Source organism: Gloeophyllum trabeum (assembly GCF_000344685.1).
Source record: "Gloeophyllum trabeum ATCC 11539 unplaced genomic scaffold GLOTRscaffold_00005, whole genome shotgun sequence".
In the NCBI taxonomy this organism is placed as follows: Eukaryota; Fungi; Basidiomycota; class Agaricomycetes; order Gloeophyllales; family Gloeophyllaceae; genus Gloeophyllum; species Gloeophyllum trabeum.
This window is the reverse complement of record NW_006920414.1, coordinates 1,598,511-1,611,869: the sequence shown is the minus strand read 5'-3', so window position 1 is coordinate 1,611,869 and position 13,359 is coordinate 1,598,511. Positions and strand designations below refer to the sequence as shown.

Sequence of the window (13,359 nt, the reverse complement as noted above, 5' to 3'; positions counted from 1 at the left end):
ATCCTCCAGCCTCCCTACCTTTTCACAACGCGTGCAAGCTTCCTACTGAAGCGATCCCATCCAGAATTGCTTGTAAAATAAGAGAGAGATATTGTTTTTGAGAATTTGAACTGAAAATGCGCTTTTTTGTCGCTTGTGGTGCTATTTCACTCCCAAAATTGGGGCTGAAGAGTTATATCTGTACTGTGAGATCTGGGACACATAGCTAGGTAGAAGTACTATAGATAGGTAAGTGACAAGTGGTTCATTAAGTTTGGGATGCCCAAAGTGAGCGGCACAACAGTGCCGCCGAAAACAATATTAATATGATTTTGACTTCCAGGTTGCTTAATTTCTTGCAATTTACATGAGCAGTGGGATACGCATAGAGGCGTCCATTCAAACTTTAAATACCACCATGTTTTGCCTGAAGCTATCCAGAGAGTTAATATGGCGCGCAGCGCCGCGAAGCAAAATTCATGTGCTGTGGAAACCAAAGAAACTAGCCTCGAGGGATATTCAAAGCCACGGGAGATCCCTGAATATAGCACTAGTATACCCTTCCAATAATATACCCCTTCTGAAGCTCACGGGGCCCAAACGGAGTGTCTTTCCCTTCTCTTTCTCTCTCTCCTTCGATTTAATTTCTTTAATTGATCTAAAAGTCCACACCTATAGTACAGATCACGTGATGTCAATGAGTTTGAGTGTCGCCTATCTTACCATGGGGGTGGGCAAGTCTGCATCCAAAAGCGTATTGTTTGTACATGTTTGCTCCAGGCCGAAACACGGTTTTGAGATGACCGACCACGAGCAAACACGTTTCCACCCCAAAGACTGCCCTGTACGGCAGATTTAAGTCACAAACCACTGTGAAATGTTGGTGGGCTGGGGATGTTTAACTCCAATAGAAGATAACACGGCAATAAATACGAAAAAAGTCAAAATTTATGCTACTAAAATTCTGAGCTGAACACGCAAAAGAGCTCCCCTAGCATGGAAACTTATGTGTTTCATGTAACGCATGAAATTGAGTGTGCAGAGCTGTACGTGGTCCGCCGTGCCAGAACCGCGACGTACTCATTTAGGCGTGACGCGACGTGACCGTGATGTGACCGACGCGCTCCAATGTCCTGCATCTGACATTCTGCAATATGTGTGGCCATTACCCTACCTCCGACTACCATATAACTGTAATGGATATGTATGTGGGACTCTTGCCTATGCATTCAGTGTTTTTTCTGAAATTTCAAACCCAGATTTACTTGCTAATTCCCTGGATTCACCGACTTCTCTGTACCCTTCCGAGACCGGTGTTCCGACAACAACAGTAACATATATCATAATACTGTATGGCCAATACAAGGAATAGAAAGAGGTCGTCACCGAAAGGACGCTCAAAAGAACAGAAGAAAGCACTTAAGAAAGCCCGACAGGCAAAATCTGACAAGGAGAACATACCGGCAAGACAGGACTCGAGCAGCAGGACATCATGGCCTAAGGCAATTGTGAGGGAACAAATAGCATTTTAATATTCGGAAACAACCTTTTACAGTTTTATAGCCGCTCCGGAAGCAGCTGCATGCAGCCTTGGCTGAACTAGAGGCTGCAAAGCAGCTCAATGGCCTTCAAAGTTCCGAGCTTGAGGACGCCCGAGCAAAGGTGAAAGCACTTCAAGAGAGAGTAGAGATGTACGAGAAGCGCTTTCGTGCTGAGCGCCGCAAGAACCAGCGCTGGCAGCAGAGCAAGGCTGGTCTTCAAGGACACATCAGGCAACTCGAGACAGTCGTGCTTCCTGCGGCCTGCAAAGCAGCGGCAGAGGCAGAGAGCTTCAAGAAGGAGACAAGTCAGGGCCTGAGAGATGCGATAGAGCAGGTCGCGCACTTACGCAGGCAACTCCACGAGGTGCGCCGACGAAACTCCGTTCTCTGGGCGCGGGTATGGCGCGCACCGCAGATTCGAAGTCATGCTGTTGAGAAGGCACGATTGAGGGCAAAACAGTGGAAGATGAAAGTAAAGGGGACTTACAGCAAGGGGGCACGAGTGATGGCACGAACTCTGGTTGAGTCCGGATGCTCTGAAGAGAAGGCGGGTGCTGTGATCAAAGCAATTGCCAAGTCAATGGGATATCAAGTGAAAGACTCAGAGGTGATGAGCAGACATACTGTTGGGCGCGCAATACAGGAAGGAGGGATCGCTTCCCAGCTGCAACTTGTGGATGAGTGGCGAGGAGCCAATGGTACGTGGCTCAGCTGGCATTTTCTAGATATGGGACCTGTACTCACCGAGAAGATTCAGGTCTGGTACTGAGCTCTGACGGCACGTTGCACCGTCACGAGAACTATGAGGCACATTGTGTTAGCTACTTAGCGCCACAAAGCTATAGCAAAGGCGCCGACGTACCTCTCATTCCAACAACAAGGATGCTTGGTGTTCACACTACATCGGATCACTCAAGCAAGACACAGTTTGACTCCTGGAAACAATCTGTTGGGGACTTATGTGAAGTCTATAACCAGAGCCCGATAGCGAGCAGCTCGGGGACGGTCGTACGGGAAGTTGATTTTGCAGCAAAGGTTACCGGGATGAATAGCGACCACGCCGAAGACCAAAAGAAACTCGCGCGTTACATACAGGACTGGTCACAGTCAGCATCTCGATTTCTACTTGGCGAGAAGGCTCTTGATGCGAAAACGAGTGATGAGATCGTGCTCCTAGTTGCCGGCGCATTGTTGCAGAAGATCTCGGCTGTTGGCGGACAATTGGTCTGGGAGTCAATGTCCGAAGAGGATCAATTGAAGCACAGTGCAGAAATGCTTACGGAGCTGAAGACGACCATAGGTTCCGAGGTATACGAGGCACTTCCGGAAGCGCAGAAACGGGAACTCAACCTGTTCATCTGGGTCGGATGCTGTATGCACAAAGAAATGAACAGTGTCAAGGGTGGGAACACAGCGATGACGGGCTGGTGGGCCGCTCATGGCATCCTCGGTCCCATTCTGTTACCGAACAAATTCAACACTGCAAATCTCGCGCACCTATCAAATCCTTCGGATTCGACTGAGCCGTCCGAGAAGCGTGCATTGAATGGCTCAATGTTTGGTGGCGTTAAAGTGGCTGCTCTTGCTGGGCTTCTGTTCAATCACAAGGACAACAAAAAGGGTCTCCAGGACACCTATGTCTTGTGGTTCCGCAAGATCCTAGGAATTTCACACTACTTCCCGGACACCAGTAACACCCGGTTTCAATCCCATTGCGCTGCAGCGATTGTATTGATCTTGTATCTGAAGGAACATATTCAGTTCCTTGAAATGGTTAGAGACGCCAAGAAAGATAACTCTGGATTCACAAATATCGAAAAAAATCTCTATTCCGCCCTTCACGATCCTGCTACCCTAACAGAGCTTGCGGTGTTGGCTCTCTATGCTCAGGTCATCTCGCATCCATACATGCAGGTGGTACGGGGCGGCGGTGTTGCCTCGGTTAATGCCTTAGACTTGGGTCCATTGCACCGGGACGTCCGAGACCATCTGCAGAAAATAATTGAAGATCCTGACCTTCTGCTGTCGCCGTCAACAACTCATCAGGCGGCATGCCTACACGGAGAAGAGTGGGAGTCTCCGGCGGTGATTGCAAGAATACATGAAATGGCCCCGGAGCTCCCACACCTCCGGGCCGTGTTGATTGCATTCTGTGAAGGCGCGCAGAAGACATGGGAGCGCTTCAGCTCAGAGTTCATTGAGGGAGGTAGCATTCATCAAGCAACTGCCGAAGAGCGAGAGCGTGTTCATGCACCCGCCACAAACGATGCATGCGAAGGAGCACTGGGGAGTGCCCGCCTCATGATGCGGGACAAACCAAATCTCTCGGAGCGCAAGAGGAATGCTATATACATGCACCAGAGGAACAACACGGGTGCATATATGGAAACGTTGAGTGACGAGAATCACGAAGAAAGTGCAATCCTCCCTACAAAGTTAAGGACGCGAGTTGCTATAAATGGAAGGTCGAGTCACTGTGCGGTAACCCCGCAGCGTTGCGAGGGACTTCGTCTGAAGTCGGGGCGACTCGCTTCGGAATGGAAATCCTAAGATGGTGAGGAGGTTGTGTACTCACTGCAATTCATTCGTACAATGGTAACACCACCTCCCATGATCATGAGAAGTTGAATGGTTTTGTATATCAGTACACATGTAGTTTGAATTTTTTGAAACTGAACCCCAAAGTATAATACCAAGTGAAGGCTTTGTGTATAGATTGGCCCTTGTCCGGACTCAAAGTGCCCACAATGTCATCAATATTGGCGCCTTGCAATGACTGCATGATGAGACAGAGAACAAAAGAAAACTTCCAAGTTGCGTTACGGAGTGAAGACAACTAGAATCATCACAAGTGAAAAATATCATCCACATCTGGGATTGAACCTCGAGCTCACATCGTTGCATCTGAAATAACCCATCACACTAACCGCTGCACTAGCGGCACACTGGCAATATTCAAAAATAAGGTAATATGTTAGTCGGGCAACCGTCTGGGCGCATCCGCTGCAATGGCTCCGCGTCCACTTTGCGAGCCGCTGCGCGACTCGCTTACATAATCTGCGTCCTCAACTTTGTAGGGAGGATTGCATTTCGTGAATCACGATTACCTCCGGCGATCGGCTCGCAAACAAGATTCGAGCGGCTTGGAATGTATTCGACGTTCCGAACTCGTAGACGCTAGGCAACGTACGGCAGACGAACAGCGAATCAAAGCTGGGGAGAGGCAGAAGAAGCGCAATGATAGAGCTGCTCGCCTAGACTCAGTCAACTTTATTCTGACTGAGGCGGGGCTTGATGCCCTTACTGGCAAGGTAGTCGAACAGCTCCATCTTCAAGCAGACAAGTGGCTGGCATCAAAACTCAGGCATCTCATTACGAAGAAAAAGAAGGACATGAAGTCGAAGAGTGCGCTCCTCGCGGAGCTAAAGGAGGTCATCGGCCGTTACAGCGCGCTTCCCGAATGTGATCGCCTCCTTATACTACAAAGTCCTGCGGTGTCCACCAATGCGCCGGGGACTTATGAAGCAGTTTTGGATGATGATACTCCGGATGATGTTGAGCTAGAGTATGAATCAGATCTTGGATAATGCTGGGAAACATCCTGTAAATAATGCTCGACTATCACAATTTAGCTATTTCATCATCTTCTAATCTTGGTGACATGCTATGTTATTCTCTTGTCATGTTGAACCTGCTTTAGAGACACACGAACCACGCAAAGCATGTGTGGAAGCAAATGTTCATAGTCTGGTCACTTCAGCGCCACAATCTGATTACATAAGCGTACGCGTGTGAGTCCGGACTTGCCCACCCCCACTTACCATCCGCAAGATAGCCGTCAAACCAAAGTCCTCGGACGCCGCTCTTCACAGCATCTCACCTGCGCCTACCGCAGGTATGGACGGCACCCCCTATGCCTGCATTACGGACGATCCGGATGTGCTGGGAGGGACCTGGACACTGACCTGGCAAAATGAAACTAGGCGCCGTCTGGTATTTTGGGAACAGTCATAGCCTGCCTCCGCTCGCGGTCACTCTCGAAGAGGAAGCCTTGATATGTTTGGTCTTTGAGTTAACTCAGCTATACGCCGCCCGGATAAGGATCGGGTTTCTCGGACGACTTGGTCTCGTTCACCAATCTGTACTCACTGGCAGCTTTGATTCCGCTCTTGTCCTGTTGCTGGTATCAAGCTGTCGCTCTCTTTTCTTTGTATTTCCTATAAGTGGTCTCCGGGTGCTGGTTTCTTCCGCCGACTACTCCATACTGTACCCTCCGTCGCTCCAGGGATACGAGAGCGTTTGGGGAGTGTTGGCGAGCTATCCGCGCAGACAGCGTGGCCGCGCCTTCATACCTCCATATGTCCATTTCCCGTCACCTTCCATGGTCACAGCTTGTCGCCTGCCTGACAAGACACGACGCAGTGATGCTGTCGCATACCACGTTGTGTCCGTCGGGATGATATCGTGAGTTCTCGGGGTCGTGATTGAACTTGATTGTTCGTTTTTGTCATATGTGGGTTTAAGCTCGTTCACCCTGCTCCGTTCGTGAACAGCACTTTAACCGGAGCACAAAAGAGCGTGCCCGCCCTCGCACAATGGACCTGACCCAATTCGGCCCCGTCAGCCTGTCTGTCAGCCTTTCGAGCTGTGCTGCTATATATACCACGGGCGCTTTCGGAGCATTCAAGACGTCTTGTTATACCATGCTACTTCATGCTGGGTCGTCCATTCGGGGCGTGCTCCCATCTTTCACTACTGTCATCAGCAAGCAGGCTTGTTGTTGTGGTCCAACCCTACGTTCTGACACCCACATCGCACCGCTCCCACCATGAGCATGACGAGCAACCCGCAGAAAGACATGTACGACTATACTTACGATGACAGCGCCAGGATACGGGGATTAGGTGTGTCTGGCTCGTTACCGTCATCACATTCTCACTGACTCGCTCGCTGCGATTGCAGCCTTGACGATGAGACGCCATCTCAGCATGGCACTTACCTCGTGTCCGGACGCACCTTCGCGCTCTCTTCAATCAATCGCGCCGGACGAAATACAGCGGCTCCTAGTGGCCCTCGCGCTGCTCGTCATCCTTGGCATCGTCGCGGCCTTTGTTGTCGCATTCGCGGGGTTGCTTCTCCTCCTCCTCCTCATCGGCTTCCTCTGCGTCGTGGTATTGGACCTCTAAAGTTGGAGTGGCAGGGTCTTGCCATTGGTCATGGTCCAATTTGAACTACGGTGGACACTATATCAGGTGTTGCTGCGGAAGTCGTAGGGTAGGACCTTGGTATGCGAAGTTCTTTTATGTATGTCGCGGACTGGTATCTTCTAGTAGAGGTGTAGAGCGGACCGAAGATCGATGTCTTCGGGCGGACAATGTGAATTTGCTTCAATTTTGCTTGGTTTTGGACTTCGTCTGTCTGCAGTATGTCTAGTGACTCCAGTCTACCCTCGTTTCTTTCACGACCCAATAGCGCTGCGTTATACGACTGTACCCTGTTATCACGATGTGTAGCATACCATTCTCTCTTGCTTGCTTGTATTCTTCGGAGTCCGGACGCTTCCCCGCATTTCCCTCCGTGCCGACGGGACGTTTACTACTATGTAGGCAAGGACGAGGAGTCGGCCACAGTTGGCACGGAAACATGCGACCCGCATGTGCCCCTCGGATCAGAGGTTAAATGGTGCAATAATAGCACGGGAAGCGCGGTCGACGGCCACATCCACGTTTTCATTGCGAGTTGAAGTCAATCATAATCAGCGCAGCAGCTCTAAGCAGCTCCTGAGGACGATGCGGTCCAACGAGATGGAGATGGGGGTTGGATGGCAGTAGCAACGAACAGTGTATTCGATGACCGGAGAGAACTCTGCGTACACAGGATTGAGTCAGGGTAGCCAGCCACCGCAATACGGATATGGAAGGAAAGAGCTCCTATTAGAGGTATGTTCCCGCGGTGAACGCCTATGTCGCGGCCAGAAGGAGCCAGACAGGCTGAGACAGCAGCAATGGGCCACCAACCATCATTTGGTCGTATCGTTCTGATTCCGTATCATACGCCGAATGTTTGATTACTGACCGGGAAGGCTTTGTGAGTTTAGGCAACGAACGACTGAGCGGGCATTCAAACCCTATAGAGGATATGTAATCGTCGTAAGCAGGTCAGGAACTCTCCAAGGAAACGTAGAAATCAGCCCTTCCATTGACCGGCAGATACAAATGGCTTGCCATTTCCAGTCTTTTTTGGCTGTATGATTTGTTCGCGATTCGCTCGGCGGGCAACCGCGCAGTCGGCACCGTCCCTCGGAGGCCGCATCCATGGTGATTGCTCTTGGACTCAACGCCAGACTCCAGTTCTCGGCGCGGCTTTGCGATCAAAGATTTCTTCAAATGTTCATCCGCTACATAAGGGGGTTGCCCGAACTCGGGTATCCCACCACCCCCCGTCCACCCTCCATCCCGTCCAACACAAGTTCGGTAGCTGGGCTCCGTCTCTTGTCCCTTCTCTCTCTTGTGCTGGTCATTTTCTCTTTCATTATTCGTTGAAGCGTGTATCCCGGCTGGCTGGTCCATTATCCATCTGGTTCATCCCGTCGCCTTTTGTTGATTCGTCAATATGTTCAAGAGCATCGCTGTTCTCTCTTTGTTTGCCTCGACGGCTTACGGCCATGCCTTCATTTCCTCCGTCAAGAGTACAAATGGCGTTTCCGCCATGTCGTTCGGTGTTGGTGCGTATATGACCTGTGCGCCGTCAGAAGTATCCGGACTAAAGAATTTGGTGGCAGACACCACGGGTGCCATTCCCCGGAATGGAACCACTGAGCAGCCCTTCCAGCTCGATACACCCGTGCTCAAGGATTTGAACACGAGTACGTTTGTTCACCGTATCTTCGTAGGATATCGAGACTTACATCACATCAGATCCCTGTGGTTCAACGCTGCAGGGCGGTAGCATTGACATTACCCAGGCCCTGAAGGCACAGGAGCAAGCCAACAACGGTGCACTCCCCGCCGTTGAAAGCACCGTTACCCTTGGTCTCCACCAGGTGAACGCAGACGGTGGAGGACCCTTCACGGCCGAGGTGAACGAGGACGGCACGGGCAAGACATGGGTTGCTGCCACCGTCACGAAGCAGCCCCCGGGTGAAAACGGTCTCCTGCAGTACGCATCACACTATTACTGTTCAACAGCTCGGCAGCGGACTGATTACGGAGTCTCGTAGCAATGGCCCCGCGGACTCTGAGTTGACTCTGCAGTTGCCTAACAACCTGAAGTGCACTGGCGGAACAAACGGCAACGCCTGCCTGATCCGTATCACCAACGGCGGCGAGAACAGCACGTCCTTCGCGAACGGTGCCGGTCCCTTTGGCGGCTGCGTCGCCGTCTCACAGGCGAACGCCGCCACTGGCTCTTCCTCCGGTACCGCTGCCAAGTCGACGATCACCGCCGCCGCTGGGGGCAACGGGAACACCAGCAGCAACAACCGCAAGGGTGGCAGCAATCGCGCGAAGAACAACGCGATTATGCAGGGCCGGCGCAGCCTCCTCAGCGGGCGCTCCATCGCGTCGATCGACGAGCTCTCCGAGCTGGTCGCTAAGAGAGAGATGCTGAACCGCAACATCAACGAGAAGAGACAGTTGTTGACTGCCCAGTTGATTGACGAGCTCGAGACTGCCACTGGTACCGCTATCGACAGTAAGTTGTCTATCCTTTGTATCAGTTTATTCGGTTTCTCATGTTTTGCTCCCTAGTCCCCATCGACAAGCTCGCTGGCCACGACGACTTCGCGGCCAAGGGTGGCAACTCGACTGAGGCCTCCAAGGACGCTGTCCTGACGACCCAGCAAGCCATCGACCTCAAGAAGGCCGTCCAGCTCGCTATCGACAGCGCCCTCATTGTGATGGCGAACGGTAACATCGACGCCGGCAAGCAGGGTCAGAGCTCGGTTCGTCCGCCTCTCCATACCTGCTACTGCGATGATTGCTGACCGTCCATCGCCAATCCTGTAGGAGATTACTGACAAAGCCAACGCCGACGCCGCTGCTTCTCTTGCTGCCGGCGAGACGACCTCGGTCAACTTGGGCAACGCCGGTGTCGGCTTCTTCAACACCGCGAACGTCGACTCTCTTCTCGGCGAACGTGCGTACCACAATATATTCCTCTAGTACATGATGGTCTGATAGTGTCTTCCTGTAGTCGCCACCGCGAGTGACTCCATCGCGGCTACGCTCACCTCGGGCAGCGGGGCTGCTGCCACCGCCACCCTGACCGACACCGCTGCCACGGCTACTGCTACTTCTACCCAGAAAACAGGCAGCAATCGGACAAAGGGCAGCAACAACGGCGCCGCCAACCGCAACGGTAACAACCGCGGCGGGAACAGCGCCGCTGCGACGCGCAAGGGTGCGTTCAAGAACCGCGTCCGCTCATGGGACGCCTAAGTCCCTCCAGTTCTCTGCCCTCGCTCTTTTAAAGGGTGAGGCATAGATTTGGAATAGAGTTCGTGGGTTTGGTGATTCAACGTTATTTATTGCGCCGCTCGGGATGGATGCGCCGGTAGTGTTGGTCTGTGTGTCGTGAACTTGTATTAGTAGCACTCTCCCTTGCCACTGTTCTCGTGTACGACTTCCTACTGGGAGGAACACTAGCCAGTCATGGATACAACGTTTCTTCCCTTTTATCTTGCCTTGTCTGCTTGTGTGCTTCAAGGACATCGACGCGATCATAGTGGCGATCCTCTCTGAAATCTAGCGCTATAGCTGACTGGCTACGGTTATTTGTCAGTCTACGACGGGTGCCTGGCTGACGGTATTCACTGTAGCAGGACCGTCGGTATTACCGACGATACCGATATGTACCGTCGATGTGATACCGGTACCAGGAACGCTACACCTGCGCACGTTCTTAGCACTTCCAATGATACTTACGTGGATGAGATAGCGTTCACTACTCGTCCGAAGCGTACCTGACGAGATTACGAATTCCTTTTGACAATTACTTATCTGGAGGACAAGCTGTCAGTCCGTCAACCCGATTACACTGCATCCTCCGGTCCAATCGATTGATAGATATCCTCGGACCCGCAAGCTGCAGCAGGAACAGTTTTGCCAACATATCTCAAGCACTTGGATTTCCAAGCACCCATCGGAATGTGGCATGCCCCGGATTTCAGATTGTCAGAGCGGGCAGTGCGGCGCGTATTCATCCCAACATGGCATTGGAACGACATCAAGAAATACACAAAGGGACAGTATCGACTGACTAACTGAGGGACTAACGACTACTAGCCTCTAACGAGCGAATTAAGTACGGTACCGATTCAGAACCAACGAATGGAATGTACTGTATAGCAACACATCGAATGATGACACAGATGTACATACACATACGGATGTATGCGCACACTGAGGGGCAGGCGGTGAGAACGAAGAGAAAAGTACAAGTTATGCTTGGTTGGTGGTTGATGAGCGGGTGGATATATGCGTGTGCGTATGCAATGGAAGCGAGTGGACGGCGGTGAGTGGGTGATACAGATGCATAGATAGACAAGACAACAGTAGCAGGCAGGCGCTGGATGGACAGCAGATTCTTTCCGCCTCGTCACGGCGGCGACATTCATTCTTTGGTTTTCTTTCTTCACGCGCGACCCGGGTGACCCGCACCCTTCTCGCGTTATCTCTCCTCCTCTGGTGTGCGCCGTATTCACGGGCTCGCGACGTCGATAAAACTCCGCCACCGGCCGACCTCCGCGCTCGCGTCGTCCGCGAGGTCAATAAAGTTCGCCAGCGGCGGAAACCACGACTCGAGCGTCATGCTCCGTGTCCTTCTGCTCAGCCTCCTCGCCGACGGCGGCGGAGTTGATATCGGTGTCGCGGGTTTTGTGGCACCAACGTTCACACTTAATAGAAGGGTGTTCGCTCTCGAGCGGGCCTTGACTGCCGGAGCCAGCGTAGCAGTGATGGGCATAGGAGGAAGCGGCACCCGCGAGTGCGCGCGCGGCCGCGAGCCGTTCATACAGGCCGACGGCGAGAGCGGGATCACAACATCCTCGTCCTCGATCAGCATCGCGTCGTGCAGGTGTATCGAGTCCCTCGGCCGCGTCTCCTGCTCCTGCACGAAATCATCCAGTCTTGCCTCTTCTTCCTCCTCGAGATCGCAGTCGTTCTCCTTCTCGTCGTCCGCGTCCGCATCGTCGTCCTCGTCGTCGGACATGGACATGAAGTTCTCACGGCCGCGCGATATACGGTGTGGGGAGCGCGAGCGGCCCTCAAGCGCAGCGAGCGCGTTGTTGCGGTTCGCGCGGCGCTGGTGCGAGGTGATCGAGGAGCCCCGCGTCAGGCCCGACGCGCGGCTCTCGCGCCGCCTTGATTCTCTACCATTGAGTCTATTTCGTGGAGTACGCGGGCTAGGGAGGAAAGACGAGAGCACGGACGGCGCAGAGTGCGACGCGCGGTGCGAGACGGGTGGGGAGGACGGGAGGGCGTAGGAGACGGGGCTCGTAGGTAGGGTGAGCGACTGGAGGTGCGTCGTGCGAGGCGGGACGGGTGGGAGGAGCGAGGAAGGCGCGGGCTTCGGCGAGGGGAGGTGGTCGCGTGAGCGGCGGCGCGCAGAGGGCGTCGTCGGTGTAGCCGGGGATCGTGGCATGGGTGTATAGGAATCCGGGTCGTCGAACCGTCTGTGAATTGTCGTTTTTGATTGAATATATGCGCATATATTGAGGTAAATATACGTACAATGTGGCAGAGAGCAGATCCGTGAAGTCGGGAGAGGGCGTTCGCATATCTGCCGTAAAGTCACTGATGATGGTACCGGGATCAGACATTGTGGACATTGCATAAATGACAATGAACGTACTCGGCATCGGCGGAGGTTACCACCAAGAACGATGTCCTTGTGTCGGACATAGACTTGCGCGGCTGCGAGCGCGAGCCGGACGCCTTCCCGCGGAGGCTGGTCTGCCGCGACGAGCCCGCGTCAGCAAGGTCGAGGTAGAGGAACGAGCTGAATTCGTCCTTTGTCTCGCGAGGCGACTGCAGGCCGAAGTAGAAGACAGACTGCTCGTCGGACTCGGGGCAGGAGTAGGTGCGGATGGACGCGTGCAGGTTGCCGCGGCGGGGAAGGACGTCGGGGGAAAAGAAGGCAGAGTCGTCGAACGTCGACATCGAGGCGGGGTACGTCGGGAACTCCATCGTCGTCGTGGTCGCGGTCGTGGTCGGGGACAAAGGAGCGCGGGGGGGAACGGGTTCGAAAAAAAAGAAAGCGGGTGGTATATAAAGCCTTAATAATTGGCAAAAGTGAACATGAGTGCAGGACGTGGATCAGCCAGGGCCCGTGTCAGTGTCAAAGTGGCTGGGCCGGCGGCAGGCTCCTAAACCATCCGTCCTTAGCGTTCTCGCTCCTCCTTTACTAGGGCGCACGTGCAGTGTTATGTAATACAAATCTATTTTTAATGTATTACCGGATACAGAACGAACAAGAGGAGGAGAACGCTATAGGACGGCTGGCACAAATGTCGTCGCCGAGATCCCCGAGGCTGACTAAGCGGACGGTGGCTGAAGCCTTTCAGCAGCGGTCGGCGGGCGATGTAGAGAGCGTCTCGACACTTACCTCGTCGAGCTCACTCAGAACACATATAAACGGGTGCTAAAATGGGTTAAGACCAATGCAAATACCTTTGGTATACTTCTGACGCTCAGAGGGGCTTGTCTATAGCCATTATGCCCCTTCAGCCGGATATTCAGCCTTCGGTACTACTGATAACCATTGCATGAGTATACCATTCAGTCAGGACATTTTTACATTGCTATAAAGTACCCCGAGCGGTAAATCCCAAGGTAATAAG

At 52.9% G+C, this 13,359-nt stretch overlaps 4 protein-coding genes across 4 annotated transcripts; 3 read left to right on the top strand and 1 right to left on the bottom strand.

The window, feature by feature from the left end:
* Positions 1-1,668: 1,668 nt before the first annotated feature.
* Positions 1,669-5,107, top strand: GLOTRDRAFT_40296 (uncharacterized protein; the record flags this gene model as incomplete). The annotated part of the gene is made up of 3 exons (XM_007866636.1): positions 1,669-2,218; positions 2,278-3,915; positions 4,602-5,107. 3 exons carry the CDS (start codon positions 1,669-1,671, stop codon positions 5,105-5,107), a joined length of 2,694 nt encoding a protein of 897 aa, XP_007864827.1.
* Positions 5,108-6,348: 1,241 nt separating this feature from the next.
* GLOTRDRAFT_128504 (uncharacterized protein) lies at positions 6,349-6,706 on the top strand (the record flags this gene model as incomplete). Its single annotated transcript, XM_007867085.1, has 2 exons — positions 6,349-6,424; positions 6,483-6,706. 2 exons carry the CDS (start codon positions 6,349-6,351, stop codon positions 6,704-6,706), a joined length of 300 nt encoding a protein of 99 aa, XP_007865276.1.
* Positions 6,707-7,955: 1,249 nt separating this feature from the next.
* Positions 7,956-10,204, top strand: GLOTRDRAFT_115770 (uncharacterized protein). Its single transcript, XM_007867084.1, has 7 exons — positions 7,956-8,244; positions 8,302-8,385; positions 8,438-8,678; positions 8,740-9,212; positions 9,269-9,462; positions 9,527-9,656; positions 9,714-10,204. The coding sequence occupies exons 1-7, from the start codon at positions 8,133-8,135 to the stop codon at positions 9,956-9,958; spliced, it is 1,479 nt and encodes a 492-aa protein (XP_007865275.1). The 5' UTR covers positions 7,956-8,132; the 3' UTR covers positions 9,959-10,204.
* Positions 10,205-10,711: 507 nt separating this feature from the next.
* On the bottom strand, positions 10,712-12,757 carry GLOTRDRAFT_120992 (uncharacterized protein). Its single transcript, XM_007867083.1, has 3 exons — positions 12,372-12,757; positions 12,251-12,313; positions 10,712-12,192 (listed from the first exon to the last, which is right to left on the bottom strand). The coding sequence occupies exons 1-3, from the start codon at positions 12,704-12,706 to the stop codon at positions 11,220-11,222; spliced, it is 1,371 nt and encodes a 456-aa protein (XP_007865274.1). The 5' UTR covers positions 12,707-12,757; the 3' UTR covers positions 10,712-11,219.
* Positions 12,758-13,359: the final 602 nt, after the last annotated feature.